A 24,486-nucleotide genomic window follows, 5' to 3' on the forward strand; every position below is an offset into this window, starting at 1 on the left:
GCTTTGGACTAAAATAATACTAACGTTGCATTTTCCCCCCCCCCACCTGTACACCATTGTGTTTCAAAAGAGTGGTGACTAAAGGCTGTCAATAAGTTAAGAGACTACTTATTTGGTAATAGATTTTTCAAGTAGAAGTCTTCTAATATATTTCCCTAAACCAGAAAACCGAATTTTCTCAGTAGTTCTATCCAGCAACTTTATTTCATCATTTATGTATAGGTCTCTAGGTAGTATAACTGGTTGTGCCTTTAAGAATTGTTTAGAAGGCTGGAGGAGGGGAAAAACCTCATCTAAAAGATCAATAGATATATTAGAAAATCAGTAATGCAAGAGAATCATTAATGGTTAAGGCTTGGTATTGAGCATGGTCAGTGTGACAAGGATGTTCTTACCTTGTAGAAAACGTTCAAGCTGTGTGCTATCAATTGATACAACTATAGTGATATCAGTGAAGTGGTGGAGCCAAGCCCACTCGAGTTGACTTCAGCATAGTGCCAGGATAGCCATGGTGCAGTACACAAATATTGGTAAGTTTACAGCTCCTCTCTTCAGGAGCCTCTACAGTTTAACAGGAGCAAAGAGTTTTCTTGGTTATCTCAGCTATTAAAATATGTTCATGACTGCAGATGATATAAAATGTTAGCTTGCCACCTCAGTTTACTTACAGTAAGTATTCTGAGTAATTTCCCACAACAATCTGGTTAGCTTTGCATGCTTTGAGTAGCTCAACTGGTAAAATTACACTTCTGTAGCATAGCTGAGAAGCAGTTCATGCTCCTTTGCATGCTCTGACCCAACAGGGCATCTGATTTGCTAATAAGAGAAGAAACTGTCAATTATACTGAAAGTATTTTTTTATTACAGCTGTTAACATGCTATTCGGAGTAGGGAAAATACCTGTAGTAGTAACCGGTAGAATGCTAATAATTTAAACATGGTAAAATTGGAGTTACTACATTCTGTCATTTGGAAGAACAAACAATTTTAGCATTGCTGTACAGTAACTTAGTAATATTACTATATTGTATCTTAAGGAGGGGAGGATTTGTCTATCCTCTTGGCTATTAATTCTGTAAAAGAGGTTAAATACTTTTGCAACAGTGGTAGTAACTGAAGGAAGCTGTACTACAAGTGTCAGCTGTGTTTTCCAGCAAATGTAGTCCACAGTCATGTTGGTGGATAGGGCAGTAGTTAACAGGAGGGTGTAAACTACCCTCAATCACCATCTTTTAAAATGTCTGCACAACAGTTTGTGTCTCAGTGTACAAATGTGTCTTCAGACAAACATCAGGGGAGAAGGAGTGGAGGGGAATGCCTTGGGGGTGAAATGGGTTTAATGTGGTGTTAGGCTATCACTCTGTAGTATAACATAAACAGATCTACCAGGCAATGAGGTACTTATGTAGTAAGCACTATTTCATGCAGTTGGACCAGGAGCAGACCAGCCTTCTTTTATAGAGCAGGACAGACGTGTCTAAGTTTTCAGGGAGCGAATTAGAGCATTATGTAGATGCTACTGGTGTTTGCTGTTGTGTGTCTAAACTCTTAGTGTCATCTTAGGACCTTCACCTGAATGCAACTCTGTCTTAAGGTTGTTGCTATGGGACAGATCTTAAATATTTAAATAAAGTACAATTTGCTATATAGTGACTTTCTGCTACATTGGGGATGTCAAACTGCCTTGCATCATATCTTAACTGCTGGGCTCCAGATTCAGCCTGGGACATGGCAGCAGCTTTAGCACTGACCCAGGGCATTGGGTGTCAGCAGCAGCGGCAGCTCCAACTCTGTACTAGGGATGAAGCAGCCACTGCATGCTCTCTCACAATGGCAGCTCTAGATCTGGCATGGAGTACATGGTGGCAACTGCAGGATGCAGCAGTGGTGGCACCAATGGCCAAAGAGCTGGAACCCTTTACCAGCAGCCCTCACTTGCATTACTGCTGCCGATTTGCCATGTTTACCCAAGGGTCCTGTTTTCTTGGCAGTTTATGGCCCTTAACTTCTGGTACCCACTAGTAGCCTGGTGGGCCGGATGAAGTAGCTCTATGGGCTGTACATCTGATAACCCTGCACTGTAGGAAACAATTGCATAAATTGTAGTGGTTCTCACCCTGGGTGCCATGACCCCCTTCCAAGGGTGTTGTGACTTGGATGTCGCCACAGCCAAGTTTAAATGCCCTGTAGCACCTGTGGAAGATCAGGAAACAGCTGTACCTGGAGCATTTGCTCCTGCTACAGCCATTCCTGGTCTGAACTTACACGCTTCTGGAAACAGGCATGCAGCACAAGTAGCACTGTCCCATGCCCCTGTGTTTCTGGGAGGACTGGTAAAAGTGTGCCCTCCAAGCCAACCCTTTGCACTGCCCAGCACACCAGAGGCGGGCTCCCCTTCGTGGCCTCTTCCCTCTTGCTCCCATTGTGCACTGTTAACCCTTTCATAGCTAGACAGGCTTTTTCAGTCCTGATCTATATGCAGGTTGGTGGCAGCTGTGAGAGGGTTAACAGTAGAGAGTGAGGCGAGGGTGACAGACTGCAGCCCCTGGGTGAGCTCATGTAGCTGCAGGATAGACTGCCTAGCTCCCCCAGCCCCCATTCTCCCATGCTGAGCACAACACCCCTTCCCACTCCCTCACCCATTTCCTTCTTTCCTGCCTAAGGCACAGGAAGAACTAGCTATGTCTTTGGGATACTGGGTTACTGCTTGATTTGGCATTAGGGTTGCTTTCTCTGAAGTGGTGTTAGCCCTGCCAATATTTTTTTTAGTTCCTCACTCCTTTTATTATATCTATATGACAATAAATGAATGCAAGATCAGGTCCTAAGTGCATTGTATTCTAGTCAATGTTTGCCATATTAGGCCAGTGGTTCTCAACTGGGATGCCACAAACTTCAGAAAAGCTATGGAGGGGTGTCTTGAGCCTGAAACAGTTGAGAATATGTAGTTAAACTTGAAGGCTCAGATCAAGCACAGTGGTTTCTTAGCCTGGCAGGGTAAATACCATGCATCTGTGTCCAAGAAGGCAGTTTTCCTGAAGCGTGCCCCAGGAGAACTGCTCTTCTGGCATGGTTCAGTATCCACCAAGGTGCAGCAGCTTTAAGCCTACTTTATGGAAATGGGAGTCTCCTCCCTTGCTTGCTCCAAGGGCCTTATGGCTAAGGGGAAGCAAAACTTGGGGGCATCCGGACCACAAACCTCCGGACTTGGGCCTGCAAGTAGGATACCTGCCAAAAGTTTTGGAAACATCTGAAGCCCCAGTTGCTGGTGTTTACTCTTCCATATTTGTTTTATGCACTTAATACCATTTGTATTTGGGGGGCGGGGGAGGGCATTTTTTTTCCCCTTTTAACTTCTGGGAGCTAGTTTCAGGATAGTCCTTAAGTTACCTCCTTGGGATAGTGACAACTCCAAACTGTCATAATTTACAGGTTGGGTTTCTTGTGAAATTGACTTCAAAATCTTAAGATTTTTAACCATGGCATGTTAAGAGTCTTTTTATTTGTCATTGAGTGTTGAGCACTTAATGTACCTTTTCTTTGCAGCTATCGTGGCAAGTACCAGCTATCAGTCTTTTCTTTGCAGTTTACTGTTGAAATAAAAGTTGATATTGTCCCTTTCCTTTCATAATCTAGAACGTTGTTTATAGTTTGAATTTTATCTTGGTGTTTTAGATGAGACTGCAAACGGTTTTTGATGCATCCCAAGCATATCAGACTCCTGTACAATAGAAGTCTAAACAGCTGCGTTATTTCTGACCCTGGACTTTGGTGTACAGTCTTACAGTGTTTAAGGAAAAGATTAAGTTTGTCTAGTAGAAAAACCTAATGCATCAAGAGTATTTTTAGAAGACATTTTTAACAAATGAAACGATAAAAGCTTTATAGTTGTCTAGTCAACGACCCAGTCCTGCAGGGGAATCTCATAATCCAAAGCAGATACCTCCAGAAAGAAGACATCTTAGTTTCTCCTTACTTTACACTTCAGGTTAATAGTAATAAAAGGTGAGGCTCTATATTCTCAACAGCTACCCTGAGCTAATGTTTGCAGCAAAACTTGGCAACCCATTGATATTTGTAATTTGGCTTCCAATGCACTTAAAGATTGTTTAATATGGAAAAAATCCAGTCCTCCTGTTATCCAATCTGTTCTGGTCTTCTATGCAACTTATTTCACTCACTACATTTTTAATATGCAACAAAATTTGTTGCTAACATATAGTATTATAGACTTAGTCTGGGAAAAACAAAGCTTTTGGAACTCAAGGCATGGAATGCTGGAGAAATTTTTCAAAATGGAAGTGGAGACATTTTGGGCTTGTTGATTGAGCCCATTAGCTGCAGGTTAAAACGATCAGCTATGAAGTGTAGTTAACAATGTTTTAATTTCAGACAAGTGTCCATACAACTGAATTTCAGAGTTAAACATTCTTGTGGGATGAATAGAACAAAGGAATTATTTCAATGATTTTACAGATTCAGATAAACATGATGGCACTGCTTTGTACTCTCTTCTTATTAAGAAGGTCATCCTCACAACCTGAAAAGGTTAGAGGTTTTTTTTTTCTTAAATTGCAGCTCAGACTGCAGAGAACAAGTTGTATATGCTGAGGCAAATTCTGTGGACTGGCCATAAGATTCTATCTTTAAATTGAGATTTTAAAATATTGCAAAAAACCACAATTTCTGTAGATAAATTTGGGTTCACTGCTCACAGATCACTTGAAGGTTCTCTTATTCTGGACATTGGAGCAAATAACATTATCATCACAGAGAGAGACTTGCCTTGCTGGTGTGGATCAAAGAAAACCAGTCAATGTGTTAATGTAGATGTATAAGATAAAAGCACTTTATAAAATCCATAGTTCATCCACAGCTTCAATATTGTGCCCAGTTCTTTTCTCCACACTGTTAAAATGATATAGAAGAGGAGGTACAGGGAAGGGCAACGATGATTAGTGGTATGGAGGGGCTTCCATATGAGGAGAGATTAAAGTGGTTAGGCCTATTCAGTTTAAAAAAGACAGGCTTGAGGAGGTCCATGATAAGGTTTTACAAAATACTAAATGGTGAAGAGAAAGTAAATAGGAATGTATTAGTTACTGTCTCTCTCAATACAAAAATCAGGGGTCACAAAATGAAACTAGAAACTAACAAAAAGAAGTTCTTTTTCACACTGTCATTCAAGTGTGGAACTCTTTGCCACAAGAGGTTGTGGAAGCTGATAGTTTAGTCATATTCAAAAAGGGATTTGACAGATTCTTGGAGGAGGGGGCATCAGTAGCTATTGAGCATAGAACTTAGGGATACAGCCTGTGAATCAGAACTTCCTAGACCTTATCTGCTGGAGGCTGCAGTAAGAAAGCCCTGCTCATTCTTTCTTTCAGTATCCGCTCTCTGCCACTGTGTGACACAACAGAGGATCCTGGGCAAGATGGACCTATGGTCTGGCCTAGTAAATGGCAATTCAAGGATGCATTCAGATGAGCGGGAACTTTTTCCACCCCAGGGACAAATAGCAGCAGCACAAAGGAATGCCCATGTGTACTCTGGTGCACAGCAGCTTACCCCAGGTGGGATAGGAGTAACTGGGGCCAGCACCCAAATCTTCATGCAGCCCTACAGTCTACTGTTCTCTTTTGTTTGGTATGGTGGTTATTATAGTGCTAGATTCATTGCTTGATATTAAATTTGGGCTGGAAGATACTGAATTTGTTATATTAACTTGATTGAATACAATTGCATCCTGCCTCATATGCCTTATAAATGTCAGTACCTTTATCTTTTGTGAACAATACAAGGGTTAAAAAGTGTATATATAAGTGATTTTTCTTATGGTATTTAAAAGCTGCTACTCCAGTAGTTACAGCTATAATTAATAAATATCTTGTATGGCCGCATAGAAACATTTCATCGTTGATAGAGGAAAATTGTCAGAAGAAAACCATATGCTTGCCTACAAAACACTCCTTGATCTTTCTAAGTCCTTTTCTGTCTGATAATATTTCAAGTTTGGGCTTTTCATAGCTAAAAGAATATTCAGACAAAACAGTAATGGGAGAAAAGATAAAAAAAATGTTTCCTGAATCTCTCAATGTTTTTAAAGCATAGACCCACTTTCAAGATATTGTACATAACAGGATTTGATAGCACTTTCTCAGCCAGAGAAATTCTGTCAGTACATTTGCCAAATGAAAGATCTTGCAGAGGGAGGATTTAATAGCATTCCAAGTTAAGCCAATCTCTTCATTCAGACAATGACTGCCAGTCCCACACAGATTGTAGCAAGGCCACCCAAAAGTAGAATTTCCACTTAGAAAGGCCAAGTTCCCCATATTCTTTTGATTTTTTTGCAACTGTAGCAGGGCTGTGTCCTTGGTTTCTTTCCATACCAAATAAAGCGTCTGCACATTTTGTCTAATTTGTTTTTGTACAATTTAAGCAGTTCTATCAGGTGCACCTGCAAAAATAGAATGTTCCAGGGAAAGAGACTCATTTCTGATAGATTAATCATCCTGAAGAATATGAAATTCTCATGCCAAAATTGTAAATAGGTTTGCCAGTTGCATAGCAAAAGCAGCCCTTTAAGATTAAACAGGCTAGGGATAGTCTGAGCTCCAGGCATGTAAAACCTTCAGAAACACAGTTAATATCAAGTATTGTATTTTCTTGCATACAAGATGCCCCAACCAAAACACACACCTCTTTTGGAAGTCATAATGTAAAGAAAAAGACTGTGCGACATAATAATTTATCATGGAAACGTAGTGTCCAAGTAGTGTGGCATCAGAAACTTCCTGGTGTGGCAGACTGTCTCCTGCGATGCAACACTTCCTGGACACTGTATTTCCAGAAGGACTTGTACTGTGTTGCACAGCTTAGGCCCCAGATCCATGCAAAGGATCTGGGGCCTAAGCTGATAGTTCTTTAAATAGTTCTTCATATAAGTTCTTGTAAAGTGTCCTTTTTACAAGCCTCATCAAGATACTACCACTTGCTGCTTCAAGCTGAAGCTTCAGTGTTCAGCCAATAGCTACAGCTGTGAGATGGTTTACACAGGGCTCTTCCCCTTCAGTTTGCTGAACAGACTCAAGTGAAAGCCATCTTGGCAGCTGCATGGCCTGTACAGTGTCTCCAGGAGTGCTCCTTTTCCAGTAAAGAAAACAGCCTCACTTAAAATTCACACCCCAATTTTGTGGGCTGATTGGGAGGGAAGAGGGGGGGAGAAGGTGTGTGTTGTGAGAGAAAAGACAGTATTTTGTGAAGAATACTTTGAACCAAATTCTGCTGTTAGTGACATCTGCATAACTCTAGTCTCACCCGAGATTTGTTACGTTACTCCATATCTAAATGTAAATAAGATCAAAATTTTGCCCTTTGTCTCTATTTGAAACTGGCACATTCTGACTTCCAACTGACTTCCCACCGAGAAATGTTGGTCCTAAGATCTGAAAATTAGCCCTGTTCATTCCAAATAAAGTTTAGGAATTCACAACAGTTCAGATCCAGTTGAGAATCATAGTTGTACTACCTCCAATTACCTCATTGCTTCTCAGCCTGGTGCTTCCACATGTTTCTGGTTTTCTGATAAATGTAAAGCAGACAGGAGCAGAGGCATAACTACTAATGAGTTTTGTGCACTGAGCAAAACTCCCCTGGGTCCTTGAGATGGGAAGTAGGGGATAGGTTTTATCTGCCATGAGTGTTCCTGCACCCATCTCCTCCAGCTGAGTGGTACAAAGGCTGCTCCAGCCTGACTTCTTCAGGCACTTCATTTTCAGGTTTAATCCTTTTTTTTAAACCATTTTTTTCATTTGCTGTATGGAAAAAGGTGTTTCAAAGCAAAAAGACAAAAAAGTGTTTTGTTTAGAAAATGTCAAACATTTCATTTTAGAAAGTGTGGAAACAAAGGTTTGCAACCTTTTTGAGGATTGTTGGGTGTAGCTGTGTTCCTCTACAGACATAGGCAGGCGAGGTTCTTTGGGTAAATGTGATATCTTTTATTAGATGAACTAAATAGTTGGAAAAATTGTACTTTGCAAGATCTCAGGCACAAGCACCTTTTTTCAGACATAGGAAAAATTTGTTGGTGTTTGTGTGTGATCTAGTTTACGGTCCACAGTTGTCCTCATTTTCTTTACCGGCCATACAATTATTGTAACTGTGCTGGTTATTTCACAGATGATTCTAATCAGATAATTCTATACATTTGAGTCTAAAATTGTATGTATAAAATTATCTGATTAGAATTGCATTCACTGTCATGATTTATCTTAACGGATTTCATAGATTTCATAGACATTAGGGCTGGAAGGGACCTCGGGAGATCATCGAGTCCAGTCCCCTGCCCAAAGGGCAGGAAGTCAGCTGGGGTCATAGGATCCCAGCAAGATAAGCATCCAATTTACTCTTGAAGGTGTTCAACGTAGCTGCTTGAACCACCTCCGCTGGCAGACTGTTCCAGACCTTGGGGGCTCAGACAGTAAAGAAATTCTTCCTTATGTCCAGCCTGAAACGGTCTTGCAGGAGTTTGTGACCGTTCGACCTCGTCATCCCTAGGGGCGCTCTGGTGAACAAACGTTCCCCCAGATCCTGGTGGTCACCCCCGATAAACTTATAGGTGGCCATCAGATCACCCCTGAGCCTGCGCTTTTCCAGGCTAAAGACTCCCATGGCTCTCAGCCTGTCATCGTAAGATCTGTTTTTCTGACCTGATTATGCACGTGGCTCTCCTCTGGACTCTCTCAAGCTTCTCCACATCCTTTTTGAATGGTGGAGCCCAAAGCTGGATGCAGTACTCCAGCTGCGGCCTCACCAAGGCCGAGTACAAGGGGAGAATGACGTCCCGGGATTTGCTCGAGAAGCATCTATGGATGCAAGCCAGCATTTTGGTCACTTTACTAGCTGCAGCATCACATTGCAGGCTCATGTTCATCTTGTGGTCAGTGATGACCCCCAAGTCTCTTTCTTCTGTAGTGCTATCCAACGTAGCACTGCCGAGCCTATAAGGAAGCTGCAGGTTTTTCCTCCCAAGGTGGAGAACCTTGCATTTTTCGGTGTTAAACACCATGAGGTTCTCATCTGCCCACTTGCTGAGCTTGTCCAGGTCAGCCTGGATCACCCGCCTATCTTCTGGCGTGAATGCTTTGCCCCAAAGTTTGGTGTCATCGGCGAACTTGGCCAGTCCACTCCTGACTCCAATGTCCACATCATTAATGAAGATGTTGAACAGTCTGGGTCCAAGGACAGAGCCTTGAGGGACCCCACTGGTCACAGGGCACCACAATGAGTGACTGCCATCCATTACAACCCTCTGGGTCCGACCACGGAGCCAGTTTCCCAGCCAGCGGATCGTGGTGGAGCCAAGGCCACAACTGGCCAGTTTGGCCAAGAGGTGATCGTGGGATACCAGATCAAAAGCTTTTTTGAACTCAAGATATATATGACATCAATCTCTTCTCCCTTGTCCAGGTGATAGGTCACCTGGTCATAGAAGGAAATGAGATTGGTCAAACAAGACCTACCCGCAACAAACCCGTGCTGGCTATCCCTTAGGATGTTAGCCTGGGCCAGTCCATCAAGGATGGCCTCCTCCATAAACTTTTCTAAGATCTTCCCCAGGATAGAAGTCAGGCTAATGGGCCTGTAGTTAGCCAGATCCACTCTCCTTTCTTTCTTGAAGATCGGCACTACATTGGCCTTCTTCCAGTCTTTGGGCACTACACCAGAGCACCAGGAGTTTTCAAAGATCTGTGCCAGGGGCTGGGCTATGACGCTCGCCAGCTCCTTGAGTACCCTGGGGTGCAGATTATCAGGGCCGGCTGACTTGAAGGTATCCAGCTTCTCAAGGTGTTCCTTCACGAGGGCAGCATTTATGGAGGGTAGGGGATCCCCATCACCCGGATCTCCCTGTCCCATAGCAGGCATGGGCGTCCCATGGGACTGATGAAAGACTGACGCTAAGAACCTATTTAATAGGTTGGCTTTTTCCTGGGCGTCAGTTGCCCCAACTGGTTTAGCAGGGGTCCAACATTGCCCTTGCTTTTCCTCCGGCTCCCCACATATCTGAAAAAGGACTTTTTGTTGTCCTTGATGCTTGAAGCTATCATTGCCTGCAGCCTGAGGCACCCATCCCTAATTGGATGAGACAGTCCCAAAATGTGAATTTCAAGTCTCAGTCCCAGGCCGAATGACTTCAGAACAGCATTTGTCCTGGATTCTGAGTATCATGCAGGAATGCAGGTTTTATGTTTGCTGTGGGAAATGGTGGGTTTCCCCTTGCCGGCTGGCAGAGTTCCAGCCTTCAAGAAGCTGCTTGGAACTGGGGGGAGTGGGATTCAGGGAGTGGATACAGCCAGGCAACGGTGGAAAGCAGCTCCCTGCAGGTAAGTCTATGGGAGGAAGGGGGCATAGCTGGGAGTGGGGGGGCAGATTGAGGCCCCCATGGTGAGGGGAGGGGCTGGGGCTGGGAATGCTGCCTTGCCATAGTGGTGCATGGGACATGGTGCTGGGGTTGGAATGCATGGCCACGGGGCCCAGCTGAGGAGTGGGATAGAGTCATGGGTGGCTTGTCTAGTGGGGAGTGGTGGGGAGTAGGAGGGGTTTGTTTCCCACTGCTGCACGCACTTCTGGGGAAGGGGGCATGTGTCCCTCCAGATTTGTGCACGGGGCAGTGAAGTCTTGTTTTTCTTTCAAGGTTCAGTAAGACATTTTTGTCTCTCTATGGTATTGCACAATTGGTCCGAAAAACTGCATGTGTGCTCACGTGTGCACTTTGAAGAGGAAATGTCACTTACTTCTAAAGCAGGAATCAGCAACCTACGGCCCATAGGCTGGACCTGGAAGAGTTTGGCAATGTAGTGGGGCAAATTCTGCAACAAGGATAAGTTCAGACAGCTGTGGAGATGGGTGCTGCAAAAGGGTTGGGTGGCAAGGTATAGCTGCATACCTCCAACTCCCTGTGCCATATCAGACCTTTGCAAGCTGGACTCAAACTCTTCCAGGTCCAGCCTATGAGCCACAGGTTGCTGACTCCTGCTTTAGAAGAAAGTGACATTGCCTCAAAGTGCACACAGGTGAGAATACATGCAGGTTTTCTGGCCAATTATGTAATACCATAGTGTGACAAAATTGTCTTACTGAGCCTTGAGAGAAAAACATTTGTGTCCTAAGGTATGATGCTGAAGGTCTCTTTAAGAAATTTTCTCAGTGCACAGTTTGGCGTGTCCCACTGAAATTAGTTTGTCATAATATTTTATTTCTGATTCATTTGATCTGCATCTTTTCAATGAGGTTAAAACTTTTATCAGCTCAAAATAGTGCTTGCTTTGGCTCAGTCTTGCATTAGCAGGGTCTGTATCTTAAAGCCCATTGCCCATTGCCTCAATTTTCCCCAGACATACTACATTATAATTAATTGCTTATGAACACCCAATGATCACCATTGCAATACTATAAAAAAAATCACAGTATATTTATTAACTTGGTCTTAATGCATTGGAAAATGCATTCTTTCTTCATAATACACCAATCCAGTACAAACAACCATAAAGCTAAGAGTAGGGTTTCTTAGCTGTGGAGGAAATCTTGAGAACAATTAAGAACTTGAAAACAGTTCTTAATTATTCCACACTTGGCTTTGTGGAAAAGGAAAAAAAAAAACCTCTCACTGAAACAAATTATACATGTTAAAGGTGGCTGAATGAAATCTCTTCCCCTTAGGTTTGTCCTTCTGATTAAATGAGAGGGGAGAAAGAAAAGGATAAAAATATCTGCCTGCACCTGGGTGATTTTCTTTCTTTCTCTGCAAGTGTGTTTTTTTTTGCCCTGACCTATACGTAAGGTATTAACTGTCTCACTTAGGAGTGTGTAGTAGCTTTTTTTTTTTTTTTTTGGGGGGGGGGATTGTTGGAGGGGTTTGTTGTTTTTTTTGTTATAGCTATAATAGTTAAATTGGCAAAACTCTAGTGTGGATGAACATTTATCAATATAAACATTCTTTACTGGTATAGTGTGTTCCCTTAAATTTACAAGAACAAGCTATATTAGCTATAAAGTCTGAGGTCAGTGGGAGCAAAGGGAACTTGGAGGTACTCAGTACATCTCAGGATTTATCCATGTACATCCCAGTACAATCCATATTTAAACTATTTGAATTTCTGAGCACTCTAAAGGTCTCTAAAACATGACCCCTTGCCTCACAGAAATGCTACTGGATCCAGGGTGCTTCTGGGAGATTAACAGAAGTCCTCTATCCCCAAATGAGGACAAAGAGGGTATGTCCCAATGAGGGTGCATGAGTTGACTGTGTTGCTGATTTACAGTGCAGCAGGTTTTTTTGACACTGGGAGATCCTTGTGTAAAAAACAAAACAAAAAAACCCTGCCACTGTAAAAAGCAGTACGGTGCATGTGGCAACACCATGGGCTGCAGGAAAGCACAGCCTAGCCAGCTAGAGCCATGCTTTGGCTGCTGGCCAAGCTCTGAGCTGCTGGCTTGGTGCCACTGCTGCCCTGGGAGCCCCTTAGGATCCCAGGTAAAGCTGCGGGGGCTAGCACACCAGTGTGTGCATGCAGGGGCGTGCCCAGGGGCAAATGGCTGTGGTACAAATATGTACCACTGCTATTTGTCCCACAGGAAACGCGTGCCTCTGCACATGCATGCTTGTCAGGATGTGCCCAGGAAGTTTACTTTGTTGGACAGGGCCCTGGACTAAGGAGAGAGCATGCCAGTCTCTTCTCAAGGGAATTATTTTATTGATAAGTTAAACAAAAGTTTAAATAGCATTTAGATCCAGACAACTGAAATGCAAAAACATACTTATACCTGGGAGGATGGGTGTGGACTGGACCCCAGGATCTCTGAGCTCCTGTTAGTTGTTCAGTTCCCCCAAGAACTCAGGCCCATTATTCCCCAAAATCTCCAGGTTTCAAAACATCAATATATAATACTTTTGACATACACTTGGATTAGATGTAGTCAGTTTTCTTTGCATCACTGAAACATTTGGAAATGGACTGAACCAGTTGTCTCTGTGGATGTGGAAGGTGTCAGTTAGTTGAGATTGATGTTCCTGTAAAAGTTATATTTCTGGAAGGAAAGATTTCTTATCTGACAAGGCTGATTTGTTTTTACAGCTTAAGACATCTAATACAGATGCATCTAATAAAAGTACATATAATACATTTGGTTACATCAGTTATTCCTACTAATATATATAGGATATAACGTAGTATGTTTGGATTATCTAATTTAAGGCCTTGTGCTCGGTTTAATCTGATTTTTTTTCAGCTGGGCATGTTAATTGCTTTCTTTCCTTTGCTGACCAAGCTAATTGTCCACAAAGGTGTTGGTCACTCAAAAACAGACTTTGAGGGCCTTCTCCTTTAGCCACACTTCCATAGCTTAACCCAGAATTTCTGTTATTTAGTTACCCATTTATAGCAGTAGTTCCAATATTAGTATATAATTGAGGATGTATACAAGATGGAGGCACTGTGTTCCTTACAGAGAGATGCCTAGGTTGGCTGGGTTGGTCAAGGGTCTCCTTTCCATACTGATACAAGAAACAGTCATGGGGTTAAACTCCAAATGCATGGTGTATAACCTTATCCTAGGTGGGTTACTCCCACACCTGACTGATATCTTTCTCCGTCCCTTGCACTTTTGCAACACTAGTATAGCTTGTTGGACCAATAAAGTGTCAAGGATTGATTTTATTTGTGGGAAGAGTCCAGTACTGGCTGGCAGGGAGAGAAATGTGGCATGCCAAGGGTGCATCCATTTGCCAGAAATGCCAACAGAGGAAACAAATTTAACTTTTTGGTGGCAAGGTTAGCCACCAGATTAGCTACCAAATACCACCAAAATAGCCCTGCACCTTCATCAAATGCTACTCTGATCCCTTTCCCCTGCCTGATCTGCTGCCTTGCTTTCTGCTCCCTGCCCTACTTGTCACTATGCTCCCTATCCCATCCCTCACCTGCAGCAGGCCACACAGAAAGGCTGCCTATGACACTTGTGCCACCTGTGGTGCAGGTTGGCCATCCACTGCTCTACACAATCAGAGGCACCAAACCAGCATATTTCATTTACAGTTACTGTAAGCTCCCAGGTTCATATTGCCAGAACTTACAGTCTCCTGCCCCAAGCCAGCCTGCCATCTAGGTTGTCTAAGACCCTGTACTCCTGTTAGAACTGAGTAGAGCATAGTAATTCTATATCACAGAGAATTTAGACATTTTGCTTTTCATTTCAAACAAATGCTTTTGATGTCTTGAAAATGAAATAATTGTAGTCTTTAAAGTTGCCTTGTGTTGGCTACTTTTAAAGAATCTATGAAATATGCTTTTCAATAAGTGAGTGACTGTCATGAGACTGTGTAAAATCAGTAAATCATGTTCTGGTTGTAGTGGTTTTGTACACTAAGTTATATTTCAGTGTCCAGCTATATTTATATTTCACCCTTTGGCCCCTTCCATGCTAGCTAAAGAGGAGTTGTTCTTGATACAGTAACTAACTAACTATATTATGCTGGTTTCATGCTTCTGATCAAGTAGGGCAGAGGTGGGCAAAATACAGCCACAGGCCAGATCCGGCCCGCGAGACCCCTAAAAAAATTGCGAAAATTAAAATTTATCTGTCCTTGGTTCCTGTCAAAGATGACAGGAATAAAAGGCAGTAGGACCCAGGGGAAGCCCTAGCGAGCTTCTGCAACAGCAGGGCCTGCCCAGCCTCCCCACCTTCCAACTGGAAGCTCCAGCAGGGGCTTCTGGCCTGGGACCATGTGGCTGCCCCAGGGCAGGAACCTCAGGTAAGGGAGGAGGAAGGGCAAGGGACGAGCTGGTGCTGAGAATGGGGGAAAAGCATCCCCTTCCCTGCCCCGCAGCTGGTGCTCCCTGCTGCAGCTGCTCGCAACTCACGTGGGTTGTCCTGAGCAGGCACAGGCAGCTCCATGTGGGCTGCAAGTGGCTGCAGCATGGGGCACCGGCCACAGGGTGGGCAAGGGGCTGCTTTTCCCCGCTGCGCTCAGCACCTGCTTGTAACCTGGCCCTGCTGCCAGCCTGGGCCCCGCACTGGCTCCAGGCTCGCCTGTCGGGGCTGCTCCACGGCAGCAGCTTCTTTGGCCTCCCTGCTTGCTGTGCTGGGTAGTATTTGCCACTGCTACCTCTGTGCTGCCCGGTGTGTGAGCTCCGGGCGGGCAGCAGCAGCAGGAAACACTACCCAGCGCGGCAAGTGGGGGGCCACAGCTGCTGCTGTCGTGGCACAGCCCTGACAGGCGACCCCAGAGCCGGCGCAGGGCCCAGGCTGGTAGCGGGGGTGGGTTTCAAACTGGTGCTGAGTGTGGGGGGGAAAAGCAGCTCTTTGCCTGCCCGGTGGCTGGCACCCCACGCTGCAGCCAGTTGCAGCCCACGTGGGGCTGCTGTGCCTGCTCAGGACAGTCCCAGGCAGGCTCCGAGCAGCTGCAGCAGGGAGTGCCAGCCACAGGGTTGGGGAGGGGATGCTTTTCCCTACACTCTGCACCAGGTCCTTCCCTGCTGATGAGCAGGGGGTCGTGGCTGTGCACTGCCCCCCACCTGTACTGCGGGGCTGAGGGGGCACTGGGAGTGAGTGGGTGGGGAGCCCGCGGGAGCACAGGACCCACACTCTAGTCCTAGGGCCAGCGCCAGCAGGGCCCAGAGCAGGGCGGTAGGGGTACGGGGTCCCAGCCAACAGGGACTCTATGGATCCCGGCCAGCTCCCTGCTCGTGCAGCCCAGCCCAGCTCCACAGACCCCTGCCAGCCTGTACCCTGCTCTGGGCCCCAACGGTGCTGGCCCTGGGGCACTGGTCTCAAGACATTGGGACGTTGGTCCCAAGATGGTGACCAGGGGCCAGGGCACCTGTCAAGGGGCAGGGAACCTGTCAAGGCTACCCATGTGGCCCTCAACAGCTTGCCACAACTTAGTAGGTGGCCCTCGGCCTGAAATAATTGCCGGCCCTGATGTAGGGACAGGATTCAGTGTTTAAACAGCTCACTCTGCTTGTACAATTAAGGAAATTACTCCTTTAGCACAAGCAACAGAGTTTGGTTTTGAAGGCCCATTATTTGCATATATTTAAACACATTATGTGCACATTATTTGTTACATATGGAAATCAAATTCTCTTTGCTACCAAATGGTAGAAATGGAATGAAGGAATCAACAGAAAGTTGCACTTAAATAGCTCTTGCCATCATCTATGGGTTCACTATGGGACAAAATCTATAAGCTTTCCAGCTGAAACATGCATAATCTGTCAGCCAGGCCAGGTGACCAGTCTCATGATCTAGAACTCAAAGCCACTATGGATATCATAGATTAGCATAATGCTAATCCAATTTGTGAGAGGGACAAAAATGTTTTTAGAGGAATGACCAACTTGACAGGAACTTTATGTAAAGCTGCATTTTGACATGATGGGTTCTAGGCATCCATCTATTTTCAAATGTTCTTCTGATTATTATTCAGTTTCTTTGCTCAATACAGGCTTCTTTCTTTTTTTCAAGGGAAGCTTGACCATTGATTTCAAAGGAGGCAAAATAAGGTTTTCATTTTTGTTAATAAAGGGAAGTCATAGCTTTTAATTATACTTGGTTCATTTGGTAATTCTGACCCAGTGCCTATGAAGATATACTAATTAAAGTATGTTTGCAGTAGTTTGTACTCAGATGTAAAAAATATTGGTTAAAGATCTTACAGATGAATTTTTACTTCATAAACTATTTATCAGATTTTCTTTATATCTAACACTACTGAAAAGATATTTCACATGTAGATGTCAGGTATAGCAAATGGTGGTCTGGCCATTTAAGTGGGGCAGCCAGCCCTGGGGTATAAGCCCAGTTGTAAGTAATTAGCTGGCAGTTAAAAGCCCAGATGTGGAGAGAGCAAGGGGGTGAGCTGGGAAAGAAGCAGTATGTAGCCGAGAAACATATTCCAACTCTAGGAGCTTACTTCTAGAAAAGGCCAGAGATAAAAGGGCCCTTTCCTGCCACCTAGAAAAGGGCTGAACATTTGCTTTGCTTTGCTTATGTGTTTGTTTGGACTAAGGATTATGGTTGATGTTATGGACTTTTGTTTGGACTGGCTACAGGGTTCCTAAGGGGACAAAGCCTGCCTTAAATAGGAGCAGACACACTAGCCCACTGATGTCAGGTAAAGGAAACAAGTAAGATTGTGTAATAAAGCAGTTCCAACACACTAGTATAATGCAGTCCTTGAGAAAAATATTGGGAGAAAGATACAGGAACCCCATTAAATCTCAATAATCAGACTACTATGTTCAGCCAAGGGGATAAAAAAGCCCCCTTGGCTGAACAGGGAGCTTCAGGAAACACTGGGGGCAAAGAAAGATATATAGGCAATGGAAGCAGGGGGTAGCCAACAAGAAAGCATATACCACCCTGGCACGCTCTTGCAGGGAGTCAGGCAGGCCAAGGCAGGACTGGAGCTTAAGATGGCTACAACAATCAAGGACAATAAAAAGTCCTTCTACGGATACATAACGAGCAAAAAGAAGACACAGAGTAGGATAGGCCCCCTGCAGGACACATCAGGTCAGTTGGTGGTTGATGCAGACAAAAAGGCAGAGCTCTTCAATGAGTTCTTCGCTTCAGTGTTCCTTAATACTGACCAAGACAATCCCCCCACCTTGAACATAGACAGATGTCCAAAAGGCACCAGACCGCCATTAGTGCACTTGGAAGGGCTGGATGGGTACAAGTCAACTGGCCAGGATGACCTTCATCCACGGGTGCTGAAGGAATTGGCCAGTGTCATTGCCGAGCTGCTGGCACAGCTGTTTGAGCTCTCATGGTGCTCTGGACAGGTCCCTGAGGACTGGAAAAAGGCCAGTGTGGTGCCCATTTTTAAGAAGGGGAGAAGGGAGGAGCTGGGTAACTTTAGGCCAGTCAGTCTTACCTCTATCCCTGGGAAAATACTAGAAATCATCAAAGAGCGTATTTGTGAAAGCCCAGCAGGGGAAACAATGCTGAATGGAAACCAGCACAGGTTTGCTGTAGGTAGATACTGTCTGACAAACCTTATAGCCTTTTATGACCAGGTGACACACTGCCTTGACACAGAAGTGGAGACCGACATCATCTACCTGGATTTTAGGAAGGCCTTCGACAGTTTTGCATCCTATTCTCATAAGGAAGCTAATGGGCTGCGGAGTGGATACCTACACAGTCAGGTGGGTGGCCAACAGGCTTAGGGCCCGTACCCAGAGAGTGGTGGTGGACAGGTTGTTCTCGGCCTGGAAGGAGGTGGGCAATGGGGTCCCGCAGGGTTCAGTCCTTGGGCTGGTATTATTTAGTATCTTCATCAGTGATTTGGATAAGGGTGTGTTGAGCACCCTCTCCAAGCTTGCAGATGATACCAAATTATGGGGCAAAGATAATACACCAGAAGGCAGGGATCAGTTAAAGGCTGACCTGGACAGGTTAGATTAATGGGCGGAACGTAATAGGATGCAATTCAACAAAGATAAATGTAAGGTACTCCACCTAGGAAGGAGGAATCCCCAGCACACCTATAGGTTGGGGGATGTCCTCCTCAGCAGCTCAGAGGCTGAGAGAGATCTTGGAGTCATAGTTGACTCCAAGATGAACATGAGCCAGCAGTGCAACAAGGCCATCAACAAAGCCGATCGCATCTTCTTGTGTATTAGCAGATGCATGACCAACAGATTGAGGGAGGTGATGCTCCCCCTCTATGCAGCATTGGTCAGGCCCCAGTTGGAGTACTGTGTCTAGTTTTGGGCGTCGCACTTCAAGAGGGACACAGAGGATCTGGAAAGGGTTCAGAGGAGGGCCACCCACATGATCAGTGGTCTCCGTGAAAAGCCCTACGAGGAGAGGTTGAGAGATCTGGATCTCTTCAGCCTATACAAAAGATGGCTGAGGGGTGACCTTGTGGCCACCTATGAATTTATCAGGGGAGGACAGAAGGGAATTGGGGATGTGCTGTTTACCATAGCGCCCCAGGGAGTAACTAGGAATAATGGGTGCACACTAGTGGAGAGTAGATTTAAGTTAGACATTAGGAAGAAATTTTTTACAATAAGGGTGGCCAGACCCTAGAATGGGCTTCCAAGAAAAGTGGTGCTGTCATCTAACTTGGAGGTCTTCAAGAGGAGGCTTGACAGTCGCTTGGCAGGGGTTGTCTGACCTCGGTCCTCTTTCCTGCCAGGGGCAGGAGGTTGGACACGATGATCCATTGGGTCCCTTCTGACTATAATCTATGAATCTATGAATAAACTATGTCATTATATCTATCATTATTATTATAAACCTAAGATTACAGTAAGTTATGTGGCTAAGAACAGAGATACTGGAAGCCCTTTGAACAATTACACAATTATTGCTAATATAACTTATTAAAAATCTCTCTCAAATATTGTTTCTGGATATTTTTGAAGGATTGAGTAGAAAGGTCACTCTCTATCCTCTGAATTTATAGCAAAAACTTACCTTTTATGTAAACATGAGAGAACGCACCAAAGTCCATGGACAGAAATATTGCAGCTGGTTAGAAATAATTAATTTGTTCAACCTTCAGGTTGTTCTGGAATTACCCAAGGTCTCATTTTAAAAGCACAGGCTATCAGTATTGACCTCACATCTGATCTATATGATTCAAAGTTTCCATGTACCTTTCTAATCTTTCTAGGAAAATGGGATAGTATACTTTTCTGGTCACTAATTTTATAGACCACTTTTTTAAATGTAAGAGGATGACCTTTTTGAAAATGCATATCTTTATCATAGGGGTCACCACATTGTGCTATAATACAGGTAATTTTACTACCTCTGAAAGAAAATGCTATGGTGCTGCATTTTTGGATGCAGGTTTTTTGGAGAAGCCATGACATGTAGCATTGGAGTTTGCTGTTTTTAATCTGTTCTTGAAGCAAAGTTCTTCCTGAAAATGGGGATTAGTATTTGGGTTATAAATTCTGAAAGACGGTATTGCCTGCATGCTGTTTGTGACTACCTTTGTTACAAGACTGGTATATATGTCTAAATTAACGAATCAGATTGTACTCTGACTGACATGTCTGATTTCTTCTCCAGTGGGAAGCTAATGTGCAAGCCCTCATCTCTGCAGCTTGGAAGAATGGAAACATTATTACATGTGGTGTATGGATCCACCTAGTTGATAGTCTGAATGCTTGGAAATTATTTCTGTGATGTAAGCTTCTCAGATAACCTGGTATCTTCTCCAAGTATGTGTTCTTGAGGTAGCATTCAGGGTATGTCATAGGTTATGCTCCCTGAGGTCTAATTTCTGCAGTGTTTACTCAGACAAAACTTCCAGTAAAATCATTTGCAATAACTGTGAAGAATTCTAGGATCTGGCCCATTGATAATGTACCACAAAGAAATGGTCTGGGGCAGGAGTGAGTAATTGTTTGGGCCTGAGGGCCACATAGGGAGTTTTGGGGAACTATTGTGGGCTGGCTCAGCACCACAACAGAGCACCATCCTACTTCAGGAGGTTTGGTGAGGTCGGAGGAGCTGATGTGGGCATGGGCAGCAGCTTCAGCTTCCAGCCCACCCTCCTACCCCAAGAAGGGGCTCAGATGCCCTGATCCCCAGGGGGAAGCTGCTACCTGCATCTGCAACTGAAGCTGGCACCTGCCTGGTACTGCTTTTGGTGCATAGGCTGGGAGCTGGTGTAAGCTGCGGGGCTATGCTGTAGGTGTAGGACAGTTTGTTTAGAGGGGGAGGAAGGAGGGTTGAAGTGGGGAGACAGAGAGCCCTACCCACGATGAATGGCAGCAGCTGGTGCTGGTTACCAAGCAAAAGCAGGACCCAGCAGCAGGCATGCTCACCGCTTCTGGGGCCCTGCCCTGCTGCCACTGACCTGCAGAGCCAGGGTGCCCCTGAGGTGGTGCGGGGTGGCAGCAGCACAGAGGAGCTGTAGGGCAGCCCTGGCATGGGCTCCAGGCAGCTGCAGCCAGAAGGACCCTGGATGTGGCGAGCTTGCCTGTTGCCAGGTCTTGCTTTTGCCTGGTGCCCAGCACCAGCTGCTGCCACTTGTGGGTAGGGCCACCTCTCTCTGTCTCCCCCTTCTTCCTTCCCCTCCCACCCCAACTGCCTCCCACCTACAGCATGGCCCGCAGCTTACACCAGCTCCCAGCTTGTGTGCCAGAAGCAGCACTGGGGAGGTGCTGGCATCAGCTGTGGATGCAGGCGGCTGAGTCCTGCTGGAGATTGGGGTGTCCTCCTGGGTTTACAGGTGACGCTGCTGCATCAGCGTGTCCGCTGCAGTCCTAGGCAGTCACCCTGATTCCCAGCAAGAATGATCCCCACCCTGATCCCCAGCTAGGCAGCATCCACAGCTGATGCCAGCATGCACTCAGCTCTGCTTCCGGCATGGGGCGTGGGAGCTGGTCTAAGCTGTGGATAGGGCTTGGATGTGCCCACCTGCCTAACATGACACAGCAGCCGGAACCAACAGCTCCCTGTGAGCTAGATCCTGTGACTTTACAGCTGTCAACTTGCAGGCTGGATACAATCAGTTGGTGGGCCAGATCCAGCCCGTGAGCCGTATTTTGTCCACCCCTGATCTAGGTCTTTCAGGTTGCTAATCAGTTGCAATGTGGATACTCTCCATTAGGTTCTTAACACTGGGACTACCTGTAGAATAACATATACTACCCAATTCAAGTAAGGGTTGCAGAATATGACCCTAAATAATCAGCTAATCATATAATAACTGATGAGCAAAAATGCAACATTTCACTGTGCAGGGATACACTTTATTCATGGCAGAACTCTTCAGACTTCTAGACTAATCTTAAAACTTGGGCCAAGTGGTTGCAAAACACACTGTGTTTGCATTCCTGTGTGACAGTCTTAAACACATTTATTATCATAATCAAACTGTCAAAGATAAAATGTGGTATAAAATACAGAGTATAGAAACATAGTGTCTCACACTACCTAATACAGTTGCTGAAAAAATGAAGGCCATTGCCATTGTGCTTTTGGCTGCCTTAGCATATTCCCACTTGGTCTCTGGTGAACCTGCAGTCAAAGCAAATGGCATTTTTGTAAATAGACAACATTACAGTTCAATAAGTGTTGCTAATGGAGGACCCTGGGGTACCTGGACCTGGATTGATATGTGCCCAGAACATTTCTATGCTATGGGATTTAGTATAAAGGTAACTGCAGCTGGTCAGTCTTGTGAAATCCTTGTCAGTGCTGTAGGCCCTTAGCATGTTAACTGTGTTCCTCTTCTATTTCTGTTTTAGGTGGAGGAGTATGGAGGAGCTGATGATGACACTGCACTCAATGGGATCCGTTTATTTTGCATAAATCCCAATAATACTGATAGTACTGTCTATAGTGTTGAGTCTGATTCTGGAAAGTAAGTTTAATGATATTTAATGTTTGATCTTTAGTAAATCTGATGAGGAGGAATCTGAGAAGCACTATCAACCTACTGTCAACCATCATGGAACCAGCTGTTGTGTCCAGATGGTTGATTTTAATGCTGGAGATATTATTGCTTACCTTCCCTAGGCCACTTTATGGTCTAGAGTATACCAATGCGACCCTGATAGTCTTGGATAGGCCTCAATGATGCATGATTTGCAAAGAAAATAGTTACAGTTTAAATTTGTATTATGTTTCAATATCTTAGGTTTCACTTGAAACACTACTTTGATGTTCTTTAAAAGTTAAAATTGACACTCCATCCTCACGTGACCTTTTGGCCTTTAAAATTTCTTGTTAATAGCATCCAATAAAGAGGTGCTCTAGATGTGAAATGTTGTTGCATTAAAATATGTCTAAATGGGTAAAAATAGTTCTGTATTCTATTATTAAATTCTCCCTCAGGCTATGTGAAAGATCTGCACAATTAAGGTAAAATGCCTAATAAGACACCTGACCCAGTTGGATGTACTGGCATAAGTCCTCTGTCTTCATAGTATTCTCCATTAGTGGAGGGTTCAGCAAATAGTCTGATTGGAGTTCACTACTACAGAGGGGAAACACCGAGAGTGGCCATAAATACAATTCATCAAATACATAAAGTTAAAGAAACTAGAAAAAATTGAGAACTATTTTCCTTTAATGTTTTCAGTAAGGGCCATCTTTGGAATTATTTGTAATGGTAGTATGTAACAAAAGTTGAAACAAAATATTTTAAGTCTCTGCTATCTGTTTTTAAAGGTTATCACCTTCAATGCCAACTTTGAATTCTTGATTCCTATCAGTCTCTATGAATGTCTTCACATAATCTCAAGAATTTGTTTTTAAACATAATTTGTGTGTTAACGGATCTGTAGTTTACTGGGTCAAGTGACTCGGCTATCTATTGGGTTTATATCGTATCTGAGGACAGAGTAGTCCAGTATCCTATCCATGACAATGGCTAAACCCAGGTGCTTCAGAAAAAGGTGCAAGTTAGAAAATGATGACACGTCATCTGCTCCTAGTAGTTAGAGATCTGCTCCAGCCCTGGAGCACATATCCAAAATCTTTCTTGGCATTAATTATGACAACTCTGGGTCTTCTTGTAGCCTTATGAATAACCAAATTTTGAAGTGTGAGTAGAATATAAATCCAAATTTTGAAATGTGGGTATGTTTTTCCAACTACATAATTACTTTTATGATAGGCAACAAAGGGGTGACTCCCCCTTATTTTTAATTGGTATTAGAAGCAATATTCTAGTCTAACTTATACTTATATAAGTGGATTTATTTAAATACCTTCTTCTGTTGCACACATATCCACAGGGAGTCCTATTTTCTCAGGTTTCCTCAAGTTTGACACGTCAAACTGCAAACAGAACGCCCATAATCTTTTCAGTATTTTCTATTTTTTTCTCCATTCAAATAGATTTATCCCAAAGATGTAGGGGAATATTTTTATCTGGTGATCTCTTGTCATAATTGTGTTGTCAGTTTATTTAGAGTATAAGACTAGTGTTGAGGAAATGGCATCTCAGTACACTCAGAAGAACTGATGTTCAACATATAATAAATAATACATCATTTAAAAAAATCTGGCATCTTTACACTTTAAAACATTAATTATACTGAACTAAAATAACAATTGAATGACATTATTGACAATTCTGAAAATTAAAATGGAAAATTCATTTAATTTTTTTTAATTAAAATTTTCTTTTCTCACCATAGGTTTGGACAATGGTCAACAATCACTTGGTGTCCAAAAGGGTTCCTCGTATCTTTTCAACTGAAAGTTGAAACACCACAAGGAATTGTAGATGATACAGCAGCAAATGGTATCAAATTTCGCTGCACCAGTGGTGCGATCATAGAAGGAGTTGGTAGTATATTTGGTGATTATGGGGGATGGAGTAATGCCTGTACAAGAGGTGGAATCTGTGGCATTCAAACCAAACTAGAATCATACCAGGGGGGTTTTGTGGATGACACAGCACTTAATGATGTTCGCTTCTTCTGTTGTGACTAATTT

General features: G+C 44.0%; 1 protein-coding gene across 1 annotated transcript; it reads left to right on the forward strand.

Annotated features, from left to right (window-relative positions):
* The first annotated feature begins 88 nt into the window (after nt 1-88).
* Nucleotides 89-24,483, forward strand: LOC149864715 (vitelline membrane outer layer protein 1 homolog). Its single transcript, XM_090046609.1, has 4 exons — nt 89-530; nt 20,098-20,215; nt 22,287-22,402; nt 24,186-24,483. The coding sequence occupies exons 2-4, from the start codon at nt 20,192-20,194 to the stop codon at nt 24,481-24,483; spliced, it is 438 nt and encodes a 145-aa protein (XP_089902735.1). The 5' UTR covers nt 89-530; nt 20,098-20,191.
* Nucleotides 24,484-24,486: the final 3 nt, after the last annotated feature.

The sequence above is a fragment of the Crocodylus siamensis genome, chromosome 5 (assembly GCF_052110815.1).
Source record: "Crocodylus siamensis isolate JL-2025a chromosome 5, ASM5211081v1, whole genome shotgun sequence".
Taxonomy (NCBI): domain Eukaryota; kingdom Metazoa; phylum Chordata; order Crocodylia; family Crocodylidae; genus Crocodylus; species Crocodylus siamensis.